The 25,767-nt window shown below is 44.4% G+C and overlaps 1 protein-coding gene across 5 annotated transcripts in view; it reads right to left on the reverse strand.

Annotated features, from left to right (window-relative positions):
- KIF13A (kinesin family member 13A) overlaps positions 1-25,767 on the reverse strand; it is a 330,019-nt gene that overhangs the window by 131,380 nt on the left and 172,872 nt on the right. For all 5 annotated transcript variants that reach the window (XM_073566095.1, XM_073566092.1, XM_073566093.1 and 2 more), the window contains exon 14: positions 6,602-6,732. In XM_073566095.1, coding sequence (XP_073422196.1) covers positions 6,602-6,732 — 131 coding nt within the window. The remainder of the gene's footprint in view (positions 1-6,601; positions 6,733-25,767) is intronic.

The following is a 25,767-nucleotide window of genomic DNA, read 5'->3' on the forward strand; positions in this document are numbered from 1 at the left end:
AGAGAGACAATTCTGTGTTGCGGTCTAGGTCTGGATACCTGACGGCATTAGGCAGAATAACAGCTTCACGTGTAGTAAGCCGCACTACGAAGTCGGTCCTGAAGTATATTCTGACCTGTCATTTCTCCTGACTGTAGAACTGTAGGTCTGGAATCAAAGGGAGACTAAACTGTACTCTCTGTTGTGCGCCTGGGTTCCAACCCCTGGACCTGCGACTTGTGGTCAGCAACTTTATCCACTGAGCCACAGCAGACAATTGCCGGGTAACAACTTCTAAAGAGCTGGAAGTCAGGCCCAAACACTGCAGTCGTGAAGGGGTAGGATCAGCTCCCTACTCTGCTTAGAGCAGTGTAATGCCAGCATCCGGAGGGAGGCTGCAGGAAAATGAAAGGTGAGTGCCTGTGAGCAGGAGAAATGGAAGCATTTGCTATGCCAGGGCTCCAGCATCTTTATGTGTGGAGCAATGGCCGAGTCTTGTTCTGATGAAAATCAAGGCACAGATCTGCAATAGCAGAAATCACAACAGCCGTGTGACAAAAGCAGATCTCCGAGGGGAAATGTGCAAGTGAAACCTTCTACCAGGCAAACGCCATACGGCAGTTTTTATCATGGCCCATGTGCCTGGGAGGGCGTAGAGCGGGCAGTGGCACAGATGACAGCAGCGTGGGGCATCTAATACCCCAGTGACTGCATGGCTCTCGAGTACTATTACACCAGAGAAAGCATGGCTCTAGATTACTTTTACACCAGTGACTGCACGGGTCTAGAGTTCTATTGTACCACTGACTGCACGGCTGTAGATTACTATTACACCAGTGACTGCACAGCTCTAGAGTACTATTACACCAGTGACTGCCCAGCTGTAGATTACTATTACACCAGTGACTGCACGGCTGTAGATTACTATTACACCAGTGACTGACGACTCTAGATTACTATTACACCAGTGACTGCACAGCTGTAGATTACTATTACACCAGTGACTGACGACTCTAGATTACTATTACACCAGTGACTGCACAGCTGTAGATTACTATTACACCAGTGACTGCACGGCTGTAGATTACTATTACACCAGTGACTGCACGGCTCTAGATTACGATTACACCAGTGACCTCACAGCTCTAGAGTACTATTGCACCAGTGACTGCACGGCTCTAGATTACTATTACACCAGTAACTGCACGGCTGTAGGTAACTATTACACCAGTGACTGCACGGCTCTAGATTACTATTACACCAGTGAATGCACGGCTCTAGATTACTATCACAGCAGTGACTGCACAGCTGTGGGCAACTATTACACCAGTCACTGCACGGCTCTAGATTACTTTTTCATCAGTAAGTGCACGGCTCTAGAGTACCATTATGTCAGTGACTGTACGGCTCTAGAGTACTATTACACCATTGACAGAATGGCTCTAGATTATTATTACACCAATGAGAGCACGGCTCTAGAGTACTATAACACTATTGGCTGTACGGCTCAGGAGTACTTATTACGCCAGTGACTGCACTGCTCTAAGGCATCTATTACACCAGAGACTGCACGACTATAGCGCATTTTACATCAGCTTCAATAGGAATGATGGATTCTCTCACCCATCACTGGACCTGCGGATAGTGTGGCCCCAGAGGCGTATCTAGGCTTTCTGGCACCCGGGGTAAGAATTTGGTTCGGCGCCCCCCCCCAAGTACGTATGTGACTTGCACACTTAGCCATGTACCCACGAGCTGCTCTCCCCAATGCTCTCAATGCTCAGTAAAAGACTGAAAGCAGGAAGAGAAGCTCGTTGTCACAAGAGCATAACTATGAAAATCGCATATGAGTGAAATGTCCATGTGATGACTACTGGAACCTGCAAAGCTGAATCCTGACATTGCAGGCTTCTGAATTCTCACAACGAATGCACTGCACACTTTTAGGATTGGAGGTCCTGAATTGGCGTGGAGGTCCTGAAAATTAGCAGAGCTATCTGCCAGACCCATGAAAGGAGGTAACCCGTGCCAAAAGGGGAGTAGGGACTAGGCCCGACAGTAAGCCGGAGCCTGGATTGAATCACAGAGTCTGATGGACCGTACTATAAAAGGATAAGGGGAAGTGGTTACCCTAACCTGAAGAGGGCCCCAATAAAAGCTTTGTGGTCTTCATCTGTCCTCTTCCTTATGTAGCCTGAAGAATTCCTAGGGGAAAGAGGGAAGAGTACCTCTCCATACTAGGGATGTTAGACATCTGGAAGCTTGCTGAAGGACGTCCGCGTCTCCTCCAACCATCAGGCTCTGGTAGGCGAGTGGGTGGGAGACGATGGGCTAGGGCCGGATGCGGATCACCTAAGCACGCTTCTGTGCTAGGGATATGGGTCCTGCCGACTAGACCTATGAGGATACGGGGTGGCAGTACACGCCGTACTCATAGTCTCTACGTGGGATTACAGTAGTGACTTTTCACACTGTATCCCTCCGGGTACCTGAAAAGAAACGACGCACATTGAGATAGAAATGGGTCTAAGAAAGACCCGTGTCCACCTCCTACTGACACTAAGCTAAACTGAATATCCTAGCTCCTGTTGGTTGGGTGTATACTGCAGAGGAGGACCTAACCTTTTTCCTACATAGTGTCAGCCTCCTAGTGGCAGCATAGCGTACACCCATGGTTTACTGTGTACCCCAATGAAGCGATAGAGAAACTGACTGTTACAGATTTCAAAAACGCACCGCAGATCAGTTTACACTTATCAGTTTTTATTGTAATAAAAAAAAAAAAAAAGCAGCACTCAGTCATTAAGCATCCATGTGCCACAGCGTCTTATAAATTGCTTGGAATGAGGTGGGGTAGCAGTTTTAAACAAGTTTTCTTTAAAAAGAGAGCCCGTTTGGCTTTCATCCTAGCCGTGGTTCAAGCAGTATAAATTACCGGACAGGTTCCCTTTAAACAATGCAGCAAGTAGACTTTCCCCCATCACGCAGCGGTCAATAACATGCCTCCAGTCACCACTAGAGGGAGCTCAATACTTAAATATTTATTCTGCTTCCATTGTCACCCAAGCAGCGAGTCAGCTTGACCCACCATGCTGGGACACCTCCATTATTTTGGCATAGTATATAAAAATGGGTTTTGAAGGGGATGGGGAGAGAGTTACTTTCTGTGAAGCCTGAGTGACCATGTGACTAAATTATGGCTTCCCTGCTTCCATTTATTAGAACTTAGCTCCTTACTGGACGAGGAAATCAAAAAGACATCAGATGCATCACTGATTGCCATAAGAAAAAAAGTGATAAGAGTTTAATCTGAGCTTTACCATCATAAAGGATATACAGTAAATACATATGTCCAGTCGGCAAGCAATTATGTTGTTCTATTCATCATTAAACAAGTATTTACTCTGATTTCTCATTTCCATTACAATTGATGGCCGGCTCAGTGAGCTCTCCTTAGCCATTATCATACGGATAAATCAGGCTGGCGCCTTGTAAAGAAAAGCGGTGTAAGGTACAATCACTCATCTGGCCGGTGGGGTCACATTGAACAATCCCCAAAGGACAATGGCCCACTCAATTATCAGAATTAACAATTACACTGTCATGTTACGCCGCGGCTGCACACAGCATAGCGAGGTGATGATCTTACCCTGCGGTTTTTAATAACCCCAGCTGGCTAATGCCTGGAGCACAGGAGGACCCAGATCCATTAGGCAGCTGACGCCTGGCATTAATGGGGAGGTTTGGGGAATTAACACAACAGTAAAATACTTTGAACATTAAGTAGAACATTCACTACGTACATACAGCCACCCCCGAGTGTGGGCAATAGCAATCATATACAAATGGAATAATAAGGAACAACTTAACTGAGCTCGGAAATAATGAATATAGCGTATCACTTCTGAGCAAGCGCCTACGGCGGCCATAACGACAAAATGCAGTGTTGGGAACTTCGCAAGTAATTGTTCTATAGCAGTATGTTCCAGCAGCGCACTTCATATCAAAATAAATCAAATCAATTACTTCAAATCTCTTAAAACATTGACAAAAAAACATTAAATAGATGCTTTTTATGCTTCTTTATTTTTAATTTTGATGCTTTTGTTTAATGCCTTAATAAAAGAAAGAAAAGAAAAAACGCACACATCTCCACACTGTGGTTTGTAGGATTGTGTGTTTCTTTCACCTGGCATCTGGCCATTACTTGTCCGCACTGGACAATGGCAAGAGTTCAAAACTTTTTCTGAATCTCGGACACGTTTAGCACAACACCTTAGAAGACAAGGGGGATGGAGGGAGATGAAGCTGCAGATTATATATATATAGGTCCTGATTCATCCAGACTGGTAATTTTCACGCCTGTCTTGATGAGGGGCGCTTTGGAGTCAGAATCTCTCGATTTATTATGAACTGAACGCCTCTTACTAAATTAGGAGCGTCTGAGGAGTGGCTTGTGCACTTCGCCACAAATATTAATCCAGTCAGAAGTAAGATTTGTGGCGTTAAAAACACCACAGCTCATCATGACTTAGACGAGCTGTGGCGTGAAGTGACAGCTCTGTGCATTTTGGTGGAACTGAGTGAAACTGCAAAAGTTGTATACTTTTTGCCAAACTAAAATTTTGCTACTTTTCATAGCAAATTTCCTGAATTCTGGCAAAATTGCTTTCATGAATCTGGGCTTTGGTGTTTCAGTGACATAGGTTTAGGAAGAGACAGAAGGGAATCAACTTGGGAAAGACATCTGATTTGCTTTGAGGACAGTTTTTTTGCCAGCAGAAATAGCTTCTTCACTCAGTATTCTAAGGAGGAATGCACATTCTGCACAAAGGTGGTCTTTGCTACAAAGGCCATTCCAAGATCTAAATAGGAAAGGATTCTTTACAGTTCGAGCAATCAGACTGTGGAATGTCCTGCCATCAGAAGAATTAATGGCATATACTATAAAAGCATTTAATAAGCTACCAAGATTCCATCTGATGCTATATAGTCAATTAAAACATTACGTACTAGATTTACTGCAAGATGTAAGGAAGGAAATTGACTCAGATATATGGGAGGATTTAGATACCAAGGTCATTGAGGAAATATCGATCTCCTCGATATATGGAGCGCTAAGAGACATACTACGACCATCAGGAACGGACAAAATATTTTACAAATGGGAAAAACACATACAAGATGAAGAACTTGAGCATAAAATACTACATGTTTGGGAATTGGTAAGGAAACATATCAATGAACAGTGGAGGGACAGCCAGTTTAGAATAATACACAAAATAATATGTGGCTTCAATATATCACCAACTACGCAAAATCCTGATAGGCAGATAAGTTGCCCCAAATGTATAACACCTAAAACAGATATGGAGCATGGCATATGGTCATGTTCCAGGACACAAGAGCTTTGGATCACGGTTCAGGATATGTATCTGCAGATGTGTGGGATATGGGTGGACACCGACCTGCTATGCTGGTTGTTTCACTATACGACGGGCAAAACAAGAGGGGGACAGTTACAAGACTTGTTCCATACCACTGCACAGGTAACAAAGCGTTTAATTTTGCAATATTGGTTAGCCAAAACACTTCCAGGGATAAAGGAGATTAAGGCAGGATTAATGCCTGTCCTATATTTGGAAAAGAGAGAACCAGAAAGAAATAAAGATAAAATGCCGAAAAGATTTTTAAAAAAAAATGGAAAGTGTTTATAGAAACGTCACTGTTCACTAGAGAAATTCAGAATATAATGGGGCCTTTTGTTGACTCAGATTGGTATCTGTTGGCGGACTTGAGTGGTAATTTGGGTAAATTAAAATATGTCATGTGAGGTATACATCGGACGTTGTGTAGTCAGAAATTGATTGTCAGACTACAGTCATTGTAAGCTAGGAAAATGTGGATATAAGGGGATATGTTCATATTATTTATAGTTATGTTATAGATATTTCTGTTTGTTTTTATGTATTACTCTAAAAGCAACGTTTGCAACGTGTATTATGCATATTTGTTATAAAATCAATAAAAAAGATGTTTAAAGAAAAAAAAAAGCATAAATGTGTTTGGTGCTTTTCTCACAAAAATTACATTGTAGGTTATAAATAATCTAGTGATAGTTGCAGCCAGTTCAATCTTGTTCATTTAATTATACTTTATCTATGTCTTTGTGTAACCTACAAAGAGTGAAAGTGCATTTACAAAAACCAGCAGAGGAGTACGAAAAACTGCAGTATACAGGGTATGGCTGAATTATAGCTCAATTTTATATGAAATCGTAAAACACCTGCCAATGGGTGCAGGACGACCCTACTAAACCTCCATTCTCATGCCTTGGATTTTTATAAGCACACAGAGGTTCATTCTGATGGATTCTACGGGAACCGTACAGGGAAACAAATGGGGTGCTGGCCCATCAGATCTGTATATATCGGTATATACAGAAGTTTTCTTTTCTAGAAGCATTGCTATCTAGGATAATAATAATGGTTCAGCCATGTTAATAAGGAGATGGGTAGGATGGAGCAAACCGTTACTACTGGAAGTTTTTTGCTGCTGTCAAACAATGAGGCTCGTGACTTGACATTACTTGAATATTCTAGATGCTGCTTGTTTGGCTTACCGAGCATTTTCTTTTGGTGTAAGAGAAATTTCCCCATCGGAAGCTATATCTATTACGCAATGTTCAGCCTGAATACCAATACCGAAGAGCTGTATGTCCTGAGTTGTGTCCGCACCCACTCTGTTATGATCCTGTAGAAAATTGCAAATGGAGATTATAGAATACACATATACATTATAATACACATACACACGTAAAGAAGCACTGCCATGAAACTTTGTATTACCTAAACCTGTGCAAATGTATATAGTGTTAAGTGTGTTAATATACTCACTCATCGATCACAGTCATCCCCGATTTCCAGCTCTGGTCCTCTTCTGGGTCAGATGACTACTATTCTGATTCGCGGGATCACATTGGGATCTATGTATGAGCTGAAAGTCACTTTTAACAATGTAAGTCTATGGAACCTAGTTATGATCCATACACTTGCAATGTGCACTGTCGGGCTCACACACAGAGAACAGTGTGCAGGGAATGGGATTCCAGGTCACTAATCTAGCATAGAGGTGCACGGGCACATGAGTTAGTAAGACATTAACGGGGAAAGGATATCCTGCACTCCATAAGTGGTCTAAATTCTTCAAGTTTATTTCAGAATATAAATGCATTAATATTCTCATCGATTGCTGTCTTCTCCAGATTCCAGTGCCACTCTGGTTTTCTTCTGGGTCATGTGACTTCTATTCTAAGTTGCTGGATAAAAATGTATAAAGTGCTCTCAGTGAGAGAAACAAAATAGGAATCTTGTGGGTATGATACCTTTTAATGGCTAACAAATAATAGTGAATGTTGCAGCTTTCAGAACTGCTTACGTCCCTTCATCAGGCTAATATGACAAAATATTTGAAGAAAACTTATTTATATACAGTTTAAAGCACAACATTTCAATAAGCAAACAATGAGCTTGGAGAGAGAATCCTTAATTAGGTAAGAGTAGATAGGTAGTGTGAAAAGTTCTGTGAGATCAAAGGGCTACTTGGAGGAGATAGCTCAGATATGGTAATGGGTCATAAAACCTTCTGACAAATTGAGTCCTGTGTGAATAGAATCAAAGATTGTAATGAATTTGTGCTCCCACACTCTCGGATGTGTCTGTGATTTAAAATTGCCTTTTAAAATGACAACTTTCATATTGCCTATGTTGCGTCATGGATGACAAATGTTTAGCCACAGGTAAATGGGTTTTTTTGTCTGTAATTGTATAACGATGAGACCTCATCCTTGCTCTCAGTCTCTGTCCTGTTTCTCCAACATAGAGGCCACCCACAGGACATATATTGTATAGAATTAAATACACCATATTGGAAGAGGAACATGTGAATGTCCCTGGGATCTTATAGTCCTGCTGTGTGTTGGGAATTTGGATTTTGTCTTTGGTCTCTATATGAATGCAGGTTTTTCATCTTCTCCCATTGCAAGGATATGTTCCTCTTGGTGAATCTGAGGGCACTGAACTTCGGATAATGATGTTTCCTAGATTGGGAGGTTGTCTGTAACATAGCAAGGGGGGGTCTTTGAATAGTGTTTTTAACCCGTCATCCTTGTGTAGGATATGGTGAAGTTTCTTAGCCATTTTTCTGAGTATTTCAAGCTGTGGGTTGTAGGTCACTACCAGAGGTACACGATGATTTTCCTCTTTTTTTCTGTAATGAAGTACTTGACTTCTAGGGATCCTTGTGGCCCTAAGTTGCTGGATCACATTGGGGTCTTTGGTGAAAGGATAACAGTCACGCCAACAGTGGACTTATTTCTGGAACATAAGTTTAGACAGAACAGCTCAGTCAGCAAAACCAACACATTTTAACCAGAAGATCTTAATCATAGTTTTTTGATCCTCCAGTCAAAACGCGTTGTTTTGCTGACTGAGCTGTCCTGTCTAAACTTATGTTCCAGAAATAAAGTCTCCACTGTTGGCGTGACTGTTATCCTTTCACCAAAGACCCCAATGTGATCCAGCAACTTAGAATAGAGGTCACATGACCCAGAAGAAAACCAGAGTGGCACTGGAATCTGGAGAAGACAGCAATCGATGAGAATATTAATGCACTTACCCAACATTACACAGACGGTTACACAGGTTTAGGCGATACAATGTTTCATAGGAGTTCTTGTTTCACTTGATCATTATGGTTTTTACAGTACCAACAGTGAATAGCAGCTCTTATAGCAAATGTCAAGTGCTGCACACAATGCGCAATGAGGATTCGCTGGTTTCTGAGCCGGGAACAGCATTGATGTATGCGTTATGCACACTCCCAGGCTCAGCCTGTCTAGTGGGCGCGAGCTAGTGACGCAGCCATCTAGTGGGCGCATCCTCGTTAAGTACAAGTTTATGGAGAGAGGCCGTGCCCACTGGACTGGCTCTGGTCGGGAGTATGCATAAAACATACATCACCGCCATTTCTGGCTCAGAAAGCGGCAAATACTCGCAGCGCACAGTGCATATGCTGGGGGGATTCATAAGTCTGCAGTCACACAGAGTGACTACAGACGTACCATTTTAGATGGGACAACACCTTTAATTAATTTTGTGACCGACCGCTTCCATTTCAAAATCCACACAACAGCTGTAGTCCATAGGAATAGGTTGAATTTGCATTAAGATTTTATGAGTTTTATGAGATTCTCATGCAACTGTCAACAAATCAAAAATCAAGAGCTGATTAAATTTGCTCCAAATCTCACAATGATTAGTTTTATAGAAGCTATTGCATGTTGTGCCCAGAGAACATTGAAAATTTTGTGCGGGAAAAGTCTATGTATAGCCGCAGCCTAAAAAGAAAAAATATCTGATTAATTCAAGGAGAGAGAAACAACCAGTATAACAACTAATGCCGCTGGGCACAGAACTGACAGTTTTATAAACAGTTGTAATTTTGTGGTTACAACGTCGGTGGTAAAAAGGCTGGAGGACAGCACAAATGTCAACACCTCCTGATACAATGTTGGACAAATATAACTTGTAGTCCAAAAGATTACATTTGCTGTACAATTTATACCCCTGCTCTACACTTCATAGTAGGAACAGGAGAAACAAATGCTCAGTTAAAGGGGCATTCCAAACTCCCTGTACACGGACTGCATATCCACAGACATCAACAGTAGAGGCCCTGTCTCACATAGCGAGATCGCTAGTGAGATCACTGAAGCGTCACCGATTTTGTGATGCAACAGCGATCTTGCCAGCGATCTCGCAACATGTGACCAGGGCTGTGGAGTCGGTAAGCCAAACCTTCGACTCCGACATATAATGCTTATATTTAAGTGAAAAATTTATTGTAGTACAATGTGAACATCAGACATTTAATCATTTTTATGATCCAATAATCAAGGTATTTAGGTAGAACATAATATCTATTTATTGGAATACAACTTTAGAACACAAAAAACTGTAATAAATTGTAAATATTTAATACACTATGTAATATCAATTACATATATACAGTACAGACCAAAAGTTTGGACACACCTTCTCATTCACAGGTTTTCTTTATTTTCATGACTATGAAAATTGTAGATTCACTCTGAAGGCATCAAAACTATGAATTAACACGTGGAATTATATAATTAACAAAAAAAGTGTGACAACTGAAAATGTGTCTTATAGTCTAGGTGCTTCAAAGTAGCCACCTTTTGCTTTGATTACTGCTTTACACACTCTTGGCATTCTCTTGATGAGCTTCAAGAGGTAGTCACTGGAAATGGTCTTCATTTCACACTCACAGGTGTGCCCTGTCAGGTTTAATAAGTGGGATTTCTTGCCTTATAAATGGGGTTGGGACCATCAGTTGTGTTGTGCAGAAGTCTGGTGGATACACAGCTGATAGTCCTACTGAATAGACAGTTAGAATTTGTATTATAGCAAGAAAAAAGCAGCTAAGTAAAGAAAAACGAGTGTTAATTCATAGTTTTAATGCCTTCAGAATGAATCTACAAAATTCATAGTCATGAAAATAAAGAAAACTCTTTGAATGAGAAGGTGTTTTCAAACTTTTGGTCTGTACTGTGTGTATACATACATATATATATATATATATATATATAACACTATGACTTATCTCAGCTAAGACAAACCCTAGATCCTCAGGCTACATTCACACCATGGGCGTGGCCAGGATCAAACCTATGGGGGGGCAGAACCTCATACTGTTCCGCAGAACCTCATACTGCACACCTCAGCTGCTGCAGAACCTCATACTGCACACCCCTACACTTGAAAATAAAGCCTGCACCATAAGAAGATGTGGTGATGAATGCAGTCTATTTATTCCAACTATCAATTGATGTTGATGTGTTACTAAGGACGAGCAATGCCTGTCCTGGGCATCCTTTTGGGCAGCTATGAGGTGTACCTGACTGGTGCTAAAAAAAAAAAAAAAAAAGGAGTGTTAGTCTGTGTGCTACCCGGGTTTCATTCTTTTTGGTACAGATAAGATATGGATAGACAGATATGGATAAATGGATAGATAGAGCAGATTTCTAATCTGCTTTTGCTATTGAAAACATTATCCATGAGCTCAAAAACCTTTCAGGTGATGCGGTTTTTTAAAAAGCTGATCTGCTTCTGCAGCTGAAAAACGTATATCCTCAAAAAATGCAGGAAAAACGCTGTGTGTGAATGTAGCCTTAGATTAGGAATAGAACAGTCATTTATAGGGCATTTCATAACTTTCCCAAATTCCTGTGAAAAAATATTCAGCACATTCTGCATTGAATTACTGTACCCAATTTATTATATATTTTAGGAGTCGGTCCATTTTATACCGACTCCGACTCCACCAAAATGAGCTCCTACTCCAACTCCACGACTCCGACTCCACAGCCCTGCATGTGACACATAGTGGCGACCGCCCAAGCCCCCCCCCGCCCGGATATTGCTGATCGTGCTCAAATGTCCTGGGCCATTTTTTCATCGTCGGCGTCCCACTGGCCAGCGCGCATCTCTGTGTTTAACGTGACCTCGTTGGCGACGCAGAACTCATGGACGCAGGCGGGAGTCGTCAGAAAAGCTGCTGTGTGACAAGGTACCAACGACCACTGAGTTCGTTATATGGATCGCCGTTGGATTGCTGCGTCGTTGAGGAAATCTGCCTGTTTAGCAGCTTACTAGCGACCATGTAGTGACGCACCAGCGATCCATACCAGGTCGCATCGTTTTCGGGATCTCTGGTGCATCGCTATGTGAAACGTGACCCTAAGAAAAGAATAAAATAAAAAAAAAATTTCTTTATCTATCATTTAGTATTGTTTTATTTATTTACAGGGAACCTGACATGTCCCCAACACTAAACGGCAGGTTGTTAACGTTCTGATGCTGTCCGGCCGCATTACTGAAAGTCCGGAAACTGGGAGAAAATGAACTTTATTTCTGGCAGGAGCCGCCGGCTTTCAGTGGCTAGTCAGTTATTGCTCACAGAATTGTGATCAGTGGCTGTATGCACGTCCCAGCACTTTGACTGCTTACTGTGCACAGATATACTGCAAAGCGAGGCATCAATCGAAGTGTCAAGGAGTATATACCGCTGCCGCTCACTGAGTATTGAGCAGTAAATTTGGCAACTCCAGGCACGCCTCTATGACTGAAAGCCGGTGGCATTGGGAGGAATAAAGTTTATTTTGGCATCTGCACTTTGAGCAAGTCGACCAGACAGCATTGTAACATTATTAATCTGCGGATTAAACCTGTGTATGCAGGTTAATAGCATTTGGGAACAATTTCCTTCAACTTATTCAATTCTTTATCAGACATGTTCAACAAATCTGTTTCCACAACAGACAAGGCCCTGTTTATAGTATATATGTTTATTATGTGTGCTGTGGAGCCATAATAGGTTACACCCACATGTCTTTATACTGGCCTACTCATGCAATTATTGCCATTTAGTAATAATAATCATTATGGATAATATATAATAATGTGTTTAACCCTTACTGCTGAAGCCAGTTTGGGCTTTTATACTAAACCAATTTTGTTTTGCTTGTTTATTTTCTCGTTCCAAGAACCAACATATTTTTTCCTTTTCCACTGATGTAACCATATGAGGGACTGGTTTTTTTTTCTCCAGATGAGTTCTATTTGTCAATGGCATCTACAATTTACTACTCTTGCATAAAAAAAGTCTTAAAATAAAAATCATTTTCAGATTTGTATACTCTTAACTTTTTATGTGGAATCTATTTTATTGAGAAAAATTGAGAAAAAGTTGACATATAACATACAAGACATAAGATACAAGATTATACACCAAGCCGTACTAGATCACAGCAACAATGGTTCATGTTCAACAACAATTTGCCCGTAACCTGTGGAGGTGTATTGCAAGTAACAAAGAGAGAAAGAAATTAGAAAGAGGACTCACAGGAAGTATAGAAAGAAAGAGAAAAGGGGAGAAGGGTAAGGGAAAAAAAAGGGGGGGAGAGGGGAAAAGGAAACGGGCTTCAGATCTCCGAGCGGCCCCTAAGAAGCGTCTTCGACCAATCGAAGTAATCAAGGCGTTTCCCTGAACACGATCCAAGGCTGCCATATTCGGATCAAACGGGAGTTATCTCCCTCCAATTCAGCCATCAACTCCTCCATACGAAAAAGGTCTGTAAACTCTTGATAACCACTCTGCCATAGTTGGCATTGTCGTCGTACGCCAGTGGCGTGGGATCACCATCCGTGCCGCAGTAATACAAAACCGGAGAAGGCTCTTCTTTTGAGTAGATATGGAACCCGGGAGAATTGATAGGATGGCAAATTGTGGGGAGGGAGGGACATATTTTCCAGAAATCTCTTGGTAGGCCTGAAACACCCCTTCCCAGAAGGGTCGTACAGCAAGGCATTGCCACCATATGTGGTATAACGTGCCTCTCTCCATTGTACAGCGCCAGCATGTATCATCTACTGTCGGGAAGATGGACTTCAATCTAACGGGGGACAGATACCACCTGGTCAGTATCTTAAAATTTTTCTCCTGTGCGCCCCCGGCCGGAGACATTTTATGTGTAAAGAGAAATGCTTTGTCAAGGTCTTCCGCTGAAAATTTACAACCCATCTCATCCTCCCATGCACGGATGTAACTTGGAGCCACATCCGAGTCTCTTGAATGAAGTTCCTTATATAAAAAAAGAAATCAGATGAGAGGGAGGGTCCTGCAATTGTAATAAAGCTTCCAACCGCGTCATGGGAGGGCGAGAAGTACGGTCGACCGAACGTCCCCGTATAAACGATCTCAACTGATTATATTCCATCCAGGAGAGTGACCTATTGGGAAATTTCTCCCGTAAAGCATCCCACGTCGGAAAATTTCCGTCCACCAGTACCTGTCCCAGTCGTAAGTCAGAACTCCTATGCCAACCTAAAAATTGGTCTCTGTGACATCCTGGAGGAAAGTCCGGTTACCAAATATTGGTGACAGCGGATTCAGAGTGCTGATCAATTTCTTTTTATGTTTAACACGATTCCAGATCTGTAAAACTTATCGAGTCAAGAAACCTGTTGGTCCCTTAAAGTCGTTTGCAACCTGTTCAGAGCGTCTGATCCATGGAAGATGGTGCAATGGGACACCAAAAGATGTCTGCTCCAATTGAACCCATTGTTTAGAACGGTGGCCGAACTGCCAGTCAAACAAACGTGCAAGTAGGGAAGCTCTATGATAGAGTTCCAGGTCGGGAAGTCCTGCACCACCTCTGGGTTTCGGGGCAGTTAGAATAGAGTATTTGAGACGAGGTTTAGATGTCTGCCAGATAAAGCGGATTAATGCAGATCTAATGGTCTGGAAGAATGTCTTCGGCGGCACAATCGGGACTGCCTGGAACAGGTATAAGAACCTAGGAAGAACATCCATTTTAAATGAATACATCCTGCCAAACCATGAGATGCTCTTCCGTCCATATTCCCTCAACCGTTTCAGAGTCGACTCCAACAGGGGCACATAATTTAGTTTATATAGGTCAGTCGTGTCAGTAGGGATTTGAATGCCCAAATATTGAATGGCCCCAGTCTTCCACCGAAAGGGATAATTCTTGTGAGTTCTGTCTGTCCTAGGGATATGTTAAGGGCTTCAGTTTTCTGAAAGTTAATTTTAAAATTACTGACTGCTCCGTATTTTTGGAATTCTTCCATTAATGATGGGAGGGTAATATGTGGCTGGGATATATACAGTAGGAGGTCATGCGCATAAAGAGAGACCTTATAATGAACATCGTCTACCCATAGACCGTGCACATTGGGGTTCTTCCTGATCGCCACCGCCAAATGTTCCATAACTATCGCATATAAAAGGGGCGACAAAGGGCACCCCTGCCTGGTCCCGTTCCCAATGGTCATAGAGTCCGACATTGCTCCGCTTACCTTAACCCTTGCCGACGGGCCAGAGTAAAGGGCTGCAACCCTATGCAAGAAGTGGTTCCCTAAGCCCATGTGTCGTAGGGCCGAGAACATGAAGCCCCAGTGTACACGGTCAAAGGCCTTCTCCGCATCCATTGACAGCACAACCAACGGTTTACATTTTGATTTAGCATATGCAGTCAGAATGAGCGTCTTACCTATGCCGTCTCTCGCCTCCCTTCCCCGCTCGAATCCCACCTGGTCTGAATGTATCACTGAAGGCAAGAGAGGAGCTAGTCGATTCGCTAGATTTTTTGCGTATAATTTTACGTCAACATTAATGAGAGATATTGGGCGGTAATTTGTTACTAATTTAGGGTCCCTCCCTGGCTTCGGTATTACTGTTAAAAAAAAAGCCTCCAGAGACAGTGGAACGAACGGAGACTCAGCTGTGATGGAGTTAAACACCCGTGTCATAATGGGGCTAAGTTGTTCCCGAAACATCTTATAAAAATGAGGGGAAAACCCATCCGTTCCCAGGCTTTTACCAGCCGGGGTATTTTGGATGGCTTCATCAATCTCCTCCGTCATAAAGTCCGAGTCTAATGGAATAGTTAAATCCGTGGCCAGTGTAGGAAGGGCAGTGTCATGAATATAGGATTCTATGTGTGGTGGAGGATCTAAGGGTGACTGAGGGGGACAGTCTCCGCTGATATTATATAATGTATGATAGTAACGCCGCATTATGTCCAAAATTTCTGTCGGGTTTGACGTCGCTCGACCACCGTTTTGCTGGAGGGATGAAATGTATGTGGCCTGATTACGTGGATGTAAAAATCTAGCCAACAGACGTCCACATTTGTTAGCTTGACCGTATAATATACTTTTAAAGCGGTTTCTGTGGTGTCGGTATTTTTCATTTAGTAGGGACTTCAGATCGTCTCTGCATTTAATCAGGTCAGTCAACGTTTCCGTCTCCTTGTTCGTCTTATGCTTCATCTCTAACGTCAATATCTTGTCTGTCAAGTCTATAATCTCTTTACTTTTTATTTGTTTCAAACGAGATCCATGTTTAATGAGAACCCCTCTAAGGATGCATTTAAGGGCCTCCCATTTAATAGGCATGGCAGTAGTATCATGTGCGTGGTCTTGTAGAAATTCTGCTATGGTAGACTTGATGTCGGCCACACAAGTATTATCTTTTAAAAGATTATCGTTCAATCTCCATGTCCACTGCCGCACCCCTGAGTCAGGAGGACTAAGGTCCAGAAAAACTGGAGCATGATCTGACCACAGAAAACTCCCGATAGAAGGTCTCGGATTCCAGGCCAGCGCACAGTGACTAAGGAGAAAGAAATCTATCCTACCATATGAGTTATGTGGTGTGGAAAAGAACGTATAGTTTTTCTCATTGGGGTTACAAAGTCTCCATACGTCAGTGAGCCGTAAATCTTGGAGGTCCCTTTTCAATGAGGACAGCTGACGAAGAGATAAGTAAGACTTTGCTGCCGTGGAGTCTAGAGTCGGATTAAGAGTCATGTTAAAGTTACCTCCCAGTATAACCACCCCCTCAGCAAACTCAGCCACGATCTTCAAGAAAGATCTAGCAGCTCGTATTTGGTCTCGGCCGGGGGTGTACCAACCCGCTATAGTATATGTGGTTGAAAAAATCTGAATTTTCAAGATCACGTATCTGCCCTTCGCATCAACCAATGTGTCCAATATGGTATGCTGGAGGGATTTATGGAGCGCTATAGACACCCCACGGGATCGTGAATTCGGGTTAGGACTATGGAACCAGTTTGTGTAATATTGATCATGAATATTAGGGATATGCCCAACTTTAAAATGTGTCTCTTGTAAGATTAATACGTTTACTCTTTTCTTGTGCATGCCATATAAAATATGTGACCGCTTCAGCGGGGTGTTAAAGCCTCTAGTATTCAAAGAGCCCAGTGTTATCTTTTGTGCAGTGGTCTTACCCGACATTATATCTGTAGTGAGAGGTCGAGGATGTAAGTTTCGGCTACAAGGATGGATCGGCTTCGGAGTCCAACACCCGCTGTTGAAGAGGGAGGGGAAGCTATCAAAGGAGGAGGGTATAGACAAAAAAAGTAGATAAAAAGTTCAAAGAAGACAAAGGTAAAGGAAATTTTAACAATACGAGATAGATAGGCACACTCCAATAGAACCTGTTGGAGGTAAACTATAATAGCTGCGTGCCTCGGTGGCAAAACAGCGCCTCCAGGGGTTAAGTGTACAGCAAAAGAGGAGTTGGAGACACCGTCTCCCCCGGTTCCCAACCCCGCAATAATCTGACAGTCGTATTCCATTTATATCGAGAACTTAACAGATAGAGACCATGTATATTTTATCTTAATTATAAACGAATGAAACATACCCCATTTCTTAACCATTTTCGGTATCAACAGCACTGATAGAATTATAAGTACCCCATTCTGTAGCTCAGAACCAGTATAATCTTTTAAACAACAAATTAGCCCTCAAATATGACACCACAGAACAATCTTCAATTCAGGACAATACATGTTAATCAGTCAGCTTCTTCCTCTGCCAGCTGCATGTGCCCCGGACCATTGGGCCGTCCCCTGCGGCGCCGCTGCTGCTGAGGGTTCTGGCCTCTTCGGGGATCCTCCATTCTATAAAATGATGGTAAGGATGGCCAATCAGGAATATCCACATCTGTTATATCCAAGGCGGCCGAGAATGCCGGAACTCCAACAGGATGGCTCAAACGATGCACTCTACCTCCCCTCCGAACTCGAAGACAGAACGGAAATTCCCAAGTGTAAGGAAGGCCGTGACGCTGTAGCTTGTCCAAGAGGGGGCGAAAAGCTCTGCGTCTCTGTAGGGTCCAACTGGACAGGTCTGGGAAGAGCTGTATAAGAGATCCCTAATGGTTTATGGTTTTTACTCTCCTGGCTGCTCCCATGACCGCATCTTTAAGTTAGTACTTGTGAACCCGGCATATCACATCTCTCAGTGGGTCTTGTTCGTCGGGACGTGGGCCCAAGGACCTATGGGCACGATCCAGTTCCAATGGGGCGTCCTGAGGCCTATCTAGTACCGAGTTAAAAAGCCTCTCAAAGTGGTGTTCAACTCCTGGGGGGGTATAGATTCGGGCAATCCTCTAACTCATATTATTTCTGCATCCCCTGTTCTCAGAATCATCCAACATTTCTGCTAGAGTTTGCAACTGTCTGGCTTATGCGGCTGTGGCAGATTCCTGAGCCTCCATTCTTTCGGTCAAAGAGGCTAAAAGCTGGTTATGAGATTCCACTTTCTCACCACACTGTTGAATATCATCTTTTAGTATGGAGAGTTCAGCCTTGTAGGAGGATTCCAAACGGGCAATGTACTGCTCCATATCCTGCTTCGTCGGGATATCTTTTATCGTATTGTATAATAGATTGAAATCAGCTCCCATGGGTGCTGCGGAGTGTCCTGTCAAAAAAGATGGTGATTTCCCACACTGCGGTGTCAGGGGTGCATCTGGTCGATGGGAGGGTGGGGGAGATGTATTATATGGCAGGCCTGTTTGAGGAGCATGGGATACTGTGGTATCTTTCGTCATGGGGTCTGCTCCCCCTGTTGCTGCAGAGTCATCTGTAGTATTCATGTCGGCGTCTGGGAGGACACTGCCACCTCCCTGTGGTGTGGGGGGTTCCACATTCACTTCCCCCGGGTTCCCGCCCGACCCACCGATTTGCGGTTGCGCCGGTCCGTCCGCGGGACTCCCCTGTGAATGACGGGTCTCCCGGGGCCTGGTGGATTTATTCTGAGGAGAGAGCCTCACTGTCTGCGGGGCTCCTGTGGACGTGCCACCAGTTCTCTCAGAGGGCCCCCTACGGTCTTCTGTCTCCCCGGACCGTTCTCCCCCCGCCTGCACCTTACTTCCTGGTGGCGGTGGGACCTGCTGCGCTCTGGTCTCCGCATCTGTCATGGCGCCCGCGGCTTCCCTTCTTCCCGCTCCTGTAAAGGAGCGGGAAATTACAGGAGCGGGAAATGCCCTTGGGAGCGCTATTGGGGGCGGAAGGGCCTGCGGATGTGCTCCCCCTGGTCCTCCTATCCGACATCTGTGTATGGGGTATGTATTTCGGGTTCTGTTCGGGTCGGTCACCAGTGTGGGAGCGGGAGCTCTCCTAAGTGCGTCCTCACTCCTCGCTCGCCATACCACGCCCCCTCTCTTAACTTTTTCTGTAATTTTTTGTATGTTTTAGTTTTTACTGGTACTATTTTTAGGCACTTTTTTCTATCGCAAACATGGAAAAAAACACACCACACATTAAATCAGAAATATATTTTTATGTAATTTTTTACACTTTAAAAAAACTTACCATGCAGTGTAATTGTTACATTATCATTTGCTTTGCATCTCTATACGATTTAGGCAATACCCAATTAATATATTTGTTATGTATAACTACTTTTGCACAAGAAAATCACTTTTTAAAAATATAAATTTTTTCATCATCATACACTACAATCATACCTATCTATTTTTTTGTTTTAAGTGACATGTAAGGCACATTTTTTTGCATAACAAACTAGTTTTTATTGGTATAATTTTCCAATAAATACAACTTTTTGATCACTTTTTATTTCATTTTGTGAGGCAAGATGAACAAACAAAAACATCTTTATGGTATAGTTTTGATATATAGATATTTTTTGTTACAGTTTAATACAACAATATGTAGGAAATTTGACCACATTGATAATACATGGCACTACTTGGGTAGTACATGCATTGTCCTGTCAATTAGTGTATGAATAACTGGTAGATGGTAAGTCATAGTGTATGGTAGAAGGCATAGAAAAATCTTTTTCAACAGTATTACATTAGAACTAAGGAATGATTCATTCTCTAATGTTTTATTATCTTGATTTACTTTCGAGATCATTTCTATAATCATACAGGTTTTTATTAACCACCTTCATTTATAATAATAAAAAAAAGAAAAGCTTCCTGATATTGTGATGAAGCGACTGACAACCTAGCTGGAATTATAGACTGTTATATCATCAACCCCACTTATTAGATTTATAAAATTGCACTGATTTTATATACTTTTTGGATATTACATATATGCAATGTCAAAGTGATGAAACAAAAATGTTTCCAATTATGTGAAATGTGTCACTAACAATGGTGAGAAAAATGACTAATCAGCAAAACTCTCATACGGTTCCTCAGAATCACACTCACAAAAGCATCTCAGTTTAAAAATGAAGGAGCGGCACCAGTCGGTGTCGATAAAACCAAGAAATGTAAGGCTACGTTCCCACAATCAGCTTTTTATGTTGCAGATTTTCTGCAGCATCTCTGCACCTATTAGGTAAATTAAAGTACTTGCGTTTTTTAGTGCATTTTTTTAACACGTTTTTATTGCATTTTGTATCACTGCGTTGTTTGCTTTTTGTGGATAGGTCAAGTTTTAAACAAAGTTGCTTCATTTTGATATTCCCTGGTATTTGGCTTTGTTAAAACTTTATTGATACAGTCACGTGTGGATTACATACAGTATGTTTCCGCACACAAATAACGCGTTTATTACTTGCATATTTTCCGCATCTAAACACCAGTTTATAGGAAAAATCTGCACACCTGCACAAGAAAAACTGACATGTTGAGGATTTGAAACCGTTTACACTGAGTAAAAAAGAATGGGATTTCTATAACCCCCATTAACCCCTTTCCGACACTGGACGTACTATTCCGTCCATGTGCCCTGAGACTTAATGCCCATGGACGGAATAGTATGTCATACACGATCAGCCACGCACACAGCTGACACCTGGCACTAAGTGCCAGGAGCAGTCACGGACTGCTAACGGCACTTTAACCCCCGAAACACTGCAATCAAACATGATCGCAGCGTACCGGGAGCCCCTCTGCCTTTGGATCGCAGACCCCGCGGCATGATGCAGGGTCCCGATCGCTCCCATGGTAACCCGATGTCGTCATGACAACATCTGGGTTATCAGAGTTCAGAGACTTCTTGTCATGCGCAGTGCATGTCAGGAAGTCTCTGACGTCAGATCTGTATGACATATAAGCGATCAGCCTGCACAAAATGAGTGTCCCATAGTGGGACACAGTGTAAAAGTAAGAATGAAATAATTTTTTTTTTTTTTTTAAAGTGATTGTAAAAATATTAAAAAATAAAAAAAATCAATATTTATTCTAACATTGAATCAATATTTGAATAAAAAAAATCTAAACAATAAAAGTACACATATTTAGTTTTGCCGCGTCCGTAATGACCCGACTTATAAAACTGTCCCAATAGTTAACCCCTTTAGTGAACACCATTAAAAAAAAAAAAAAAAAAAAAAAAAAAAACCCAAGGAAAAAAAGCAATGCTTTATCATCATACCTCCGAACAAAAAGTGGAACAACACGCGATCAAAAAGACGGATATAAATAAACATGGTACCGCTGAAAACTTCATCTTGTCCCGCAAAAAACAAGCTACCATACAGCTCCATCACCGGAAAAATAAAAAAAGTTATAGCTCTCAGAATAAAGCGATGCAAAAATAATTATTTTTTCTTTAAAATAGTTTATTGTATAAAAGCGCCAAAACATAAAAAAAATTATATAAATGATGTATCGCTGTCATCGTATTGACCCGAAGAATAAAACTGCTTTATCAATTTTACTACACACGGAAGGGTATAAACGCCCCACACACACACACACACACACACACAAAAAAAAAAAAAAGAAATTCATGAATTTCTGGTTTCTCGTTCGCCTTATTGGGGGACACAGAGACCTTGGGGTGTATGCTGCTGCCACTAGGAGGCTGACACTATGCACAAAAAAAGGTTAGCTCCTCCTCCGCAGTGTACACCCCACCGACCGGCAGAGAATTCCTCAGTTTAGCTTAGTGTCAGTAGGAGGTGGACACGGGTCTTTCATTAGACCCATATCTACCTCGTCGTGCGTCGTTCCTTTTCAGGTTCTACGGAGGGATACAGAGTGAAAAGTCACATCTGTACTCCCACATGGAGTCTGCAAGTACGGCGTGTACTGCCACCCCGTATCCTTGCAGTTCTCCGCGGCAGGACCAGCCAGACGGACGCCGACACCAAGACGTGCCAGCGACTCCAGGGGTCCTTGTCACCAGTCTCCCTCCCACTCGACTACCAGAGCCTGTCGGTTGGATGAGACGCAAGACTTCTTCAGACAGGTAACGGATCGTGGATGGGTGAGTATTTATTTACCTGGCTGCCCATTCCCGACGGTCGCCTCTTCAATGGTCACAGGGGAACCCCGGTTGTAGGCGCTGTGGTCGCTCGCAGTCGCCACAAGGCTATAGGCAGCTCAATGTTGCTGGGCATCCCCCCCTTCCCTCCCCCCTTTCTGGGGACAGGGAGCACAGGGTTTTTTCCCATTGGGAGCGGCTTGCGACTGCGGCGTCCCACTTTTTCGGACCTCCGCGCCGACCCCCTGCTGACAGGCGGCCGCCGCAACTAATTTAGGCCCCGGCTTCAGTTCGGGCCTACCGCTGCGTCGCGGCCACGCCCCCCGCCCCTTTCTTCTAAGCGGGCTTCTCTCCCGCTCTTCCCAGACCCTCCCACCGCCTGTCCTTCACCTGCCCAGCCTGTTATTGGCTAGAGGGCGGTGAATTGTTAACCCTGCGTGGTGCTCCACCCTCCCTCCTCTCCTGAACGCGCGCTTTTTCTCAGGAAGGCGCCATTTTCCCAGCCTGTTAGCCGGGCACCAGCTCCTCACTGGATACCATCTCCAGCTGGTTTTTTCAGGAGGTCTGTCGGCCGGATTTCGCTCTGACCTGCATCCACTGACAGGTCGCAGAGCATCGCTTCTGGGGACACCGGACCGTGAGTAGCTCTGCACTGCAGACTGACCCTTCTCCGCCCTCTGTCCCCCAACCTTCCGGCATTACCTCAGCTTTTCACTATGTCTAACTCTAAGTCTGATCGTACCCGCTCTACCGCCCCCCCCTGCACTTTAGTCAAGTACTTTGCATGTTCTTCGTGCAATCGCAAACTTCCCTCAGGCCAGTCCACTCCCCTCTGCCTGGATTGTAGCAATCCAATTCAGCCTGACGCCGTCCAGGAGCCATCTGCGGCCCCAGGTGAGAGTGAGCCCCCCATGCCTGGCTGGGCCTCCTCGCTATCTCAATCAGTGGCAGACCTCACCAGGGTGTCTCAGTCCCTGGTGGCCGTTCTTGATAAGTTGCCCCTGGACTCTTCAGCAGGGCCAAGCAGGTCCCAAATTGTTCCATCTGAATCAGCCAGCGGTAGTCGCAAAAGACCCAGGCAAGATTCCCAGCCGGAATCCTCTCCTAGTCCCATCTCACCGCATAGCCCTTCTCACCAGCCTCCCTCTCGGGCCTCGTCTCCCGAGTCAGGGGAAGCGCTTTCGGACAAGTCATCTGAGGGGATTTTAGAGCTGGATTCAGACCAGGATGCAAGCATGAAGGTCACAGTGCAGGACCTCATTGCTGCGATCCATCATACCTTCGATATTGCTGACTCCCCTGCGAAATCCTCAGATCAGGAGGTTTCGTTCAGACGGGCAGAAACTCCCTCCAGGGTTTTTCCTTTCCATTCCCAGTTTGGGAAAATTTTTACCAAGGAAAGAGAGGATCCGACCAGACGCTTTCAAAGAGAAAAACGTCTCGGCATACTCTACCCATTTGCTAAGGAGCTCACGGACAACTGGTCGGCCTCTCCCTCGGTCGATCCGCCCGTGTCCAGGCTATCCAATGACACGGTTCTCCCGCTTTCAGGCGTGGCGTCCCTAAAGGATTCTAATGACAGGATTATAGAATCCCTGGCGAAGTCTGCCTTTGAAGCGGCTTAAGCGGCGGTGTGTCCAATCTTTGCTTCATCCTGGGCAGCAAAGGCCATAGCCACGTGGGCAGACGACCTTCGTCAGGGCATCTTAGATAAGGCGCAACCGGAGCATTTGGCCGATCTCGCCAATCAGATCTCCCATGCTGGGGACTATCTTCTCTCCGCTTCCTTGGATGCTGCATCCTGTGCAGTTCAGGCGTCAAGCAACGTTGTTGCAATTCGACGTACAATTTGGCTAAAGGCATGGCAAGAGGACTTGTATTCTAAGAAGTCCCTCACTAACCTGCCTTTTCAGGGGGTGCGCCTCTTTGGGTCCCAATTGGACCAGATTATTAAGGACGCCACCGGAGGCACGAGTTCACTCCTCCCTCAGTCCAAGCCTCGCAGACCCCCACTAAGGCGTCAGTTTCGACCCTTTCGGACTTTCCGCCGTTTCAATACGGCGGACAACTCCTCCAGCCAACAGAGACCGCAGGCTCGCCAGGAGAGAAAGAAAGTTTCCTTCAGACCCACTCCTTCCTGGGGACCCCACTCCTCCCAGGGCAGACCGCCCAGATCTAGATCTGGACGGTCTACTTCAGCATGACTATCATCGGGCACGCGAGGGTCCTTTCCAATTGGGAGGTCGACTTCTTTCCTTCAGGGACGTTTGGCTGGCCGCCGTGGAGGACGCCTGGGTCAGGGAGGTCGTATCCTCAGGATACAAGATAGAGTTCGTCTCTCTCCCACGGGATCGTTTCTTCGAATCCCGGCCTCCAAAGGATCCAGCCTTGATCCCGGGGTTCTCTACGGCTATCGCCGCTCTCCTCAGTTCCGGGGTGATTGTGCCCGTTCCCGAATCGGAGCGCTTCACAGGGTTCTACTCGAACCTGTTTGTAGTGCCGAAAAAAGACGGCGCAGTTCGACCCATCTTGGATCTCAAGCTGCTCAACAAGAGGGTCCGCCTTCGCCACTTCCGCATGGAGTCGCTTCGCTCGGTCATCGCCTCCATGGAGGAGCAGGAATTCATGTGCTCAATAGACATCCAAGATGCCTATTTACATGTTCCAATTTTCTCCGGACATCAGAAGTTCCTGCTCTTTGCGATTCGACAGCACCACTACCAGTTTGTCGCACTGCCCTTCGGTCTTGCCACCGCTCCCAGAGTCTTCACGAAGATCATGGCTGCGTTGATGGCTTTGTTGAGAGTCAGAGGCCTCGTTCTTTTCCCGTACCTAGACAATATTCTGATCAAGGCTCCCTCATTCCAACAGGCTCACCAAAGTTTGTCAATCGTCCTGGACACTCTTTCCAATTTCGGGTGGATCGTCAACAGGAAAAAGTGCTGTCTGGTTCCTACCCAACGCCTGGTCTTTCTAGGTCTTCTGTTCGACACTCGTCGGTCAAGGGTCTTTCTCCCACAAGGAAAGATTCTCTCTCTGCAGCAGGAAGTACGATCGCTGCAGACCTCGCGATTCCCATCCCTCCGTACAGCCATGAGGGTCCTGGGAAAGATGGTGGCGGCGATAGAGGCAGTTCCCTTTGCCCAATTTCACGCCAGGCCTCTCCAGCAGGCCATTCTGTCGAAGTGGAACAGGTCGCCTCGGTCCCTGGATCGCCCTGTCCATCTTTCTTACCGGATCAAGCGGTCTCTCAACTGGTGGTTGTCGTCACCTCTCATTCTATCGGGTCGATCCTTCCTTCCCATTCACTGGCAGATAGTAACCACAGATGCCAGTCTCCTCGGTTGGGGTGCTGTGTTCCGCAACCACACTGTTCAGGGTCGATGGTCGGATCGGGAATCAGCGCTGCCGATCAACGTTCTGGAGATTCGAGCGATCCATCTTGCTCTGGTCCACTGGGAAAGGCTCCTCAAGGGACTGCCGGTTCGGATTCAGACAGACAACGCCACAGCGGTGGCATATGTCAACCGCCAAGGGGGAACACGGAGTGTCTCAGCCCTGGCGGAGGTGTCCAAGATTCTTCGTTGGGCGGAGATTTCCGTTCCGCAATTTCCGCG

This window comes from Dendrobates tinctorius, unplaced genomic scaffold (assembly GCF_039654945.1).
Source record: "Dendrobates tinctorius isolate UK_male_01 unplaced genomic scaffold, ASM3965494v1 ptg000004l, whole genome shotgun sequence".
Classification (NCBI taxonomy): Eukaryota; Metazoa; Chordata; class Amphibia; order Anura; family Dendrobatidae; genus Dendrobates; species Dendrobates tinctorius.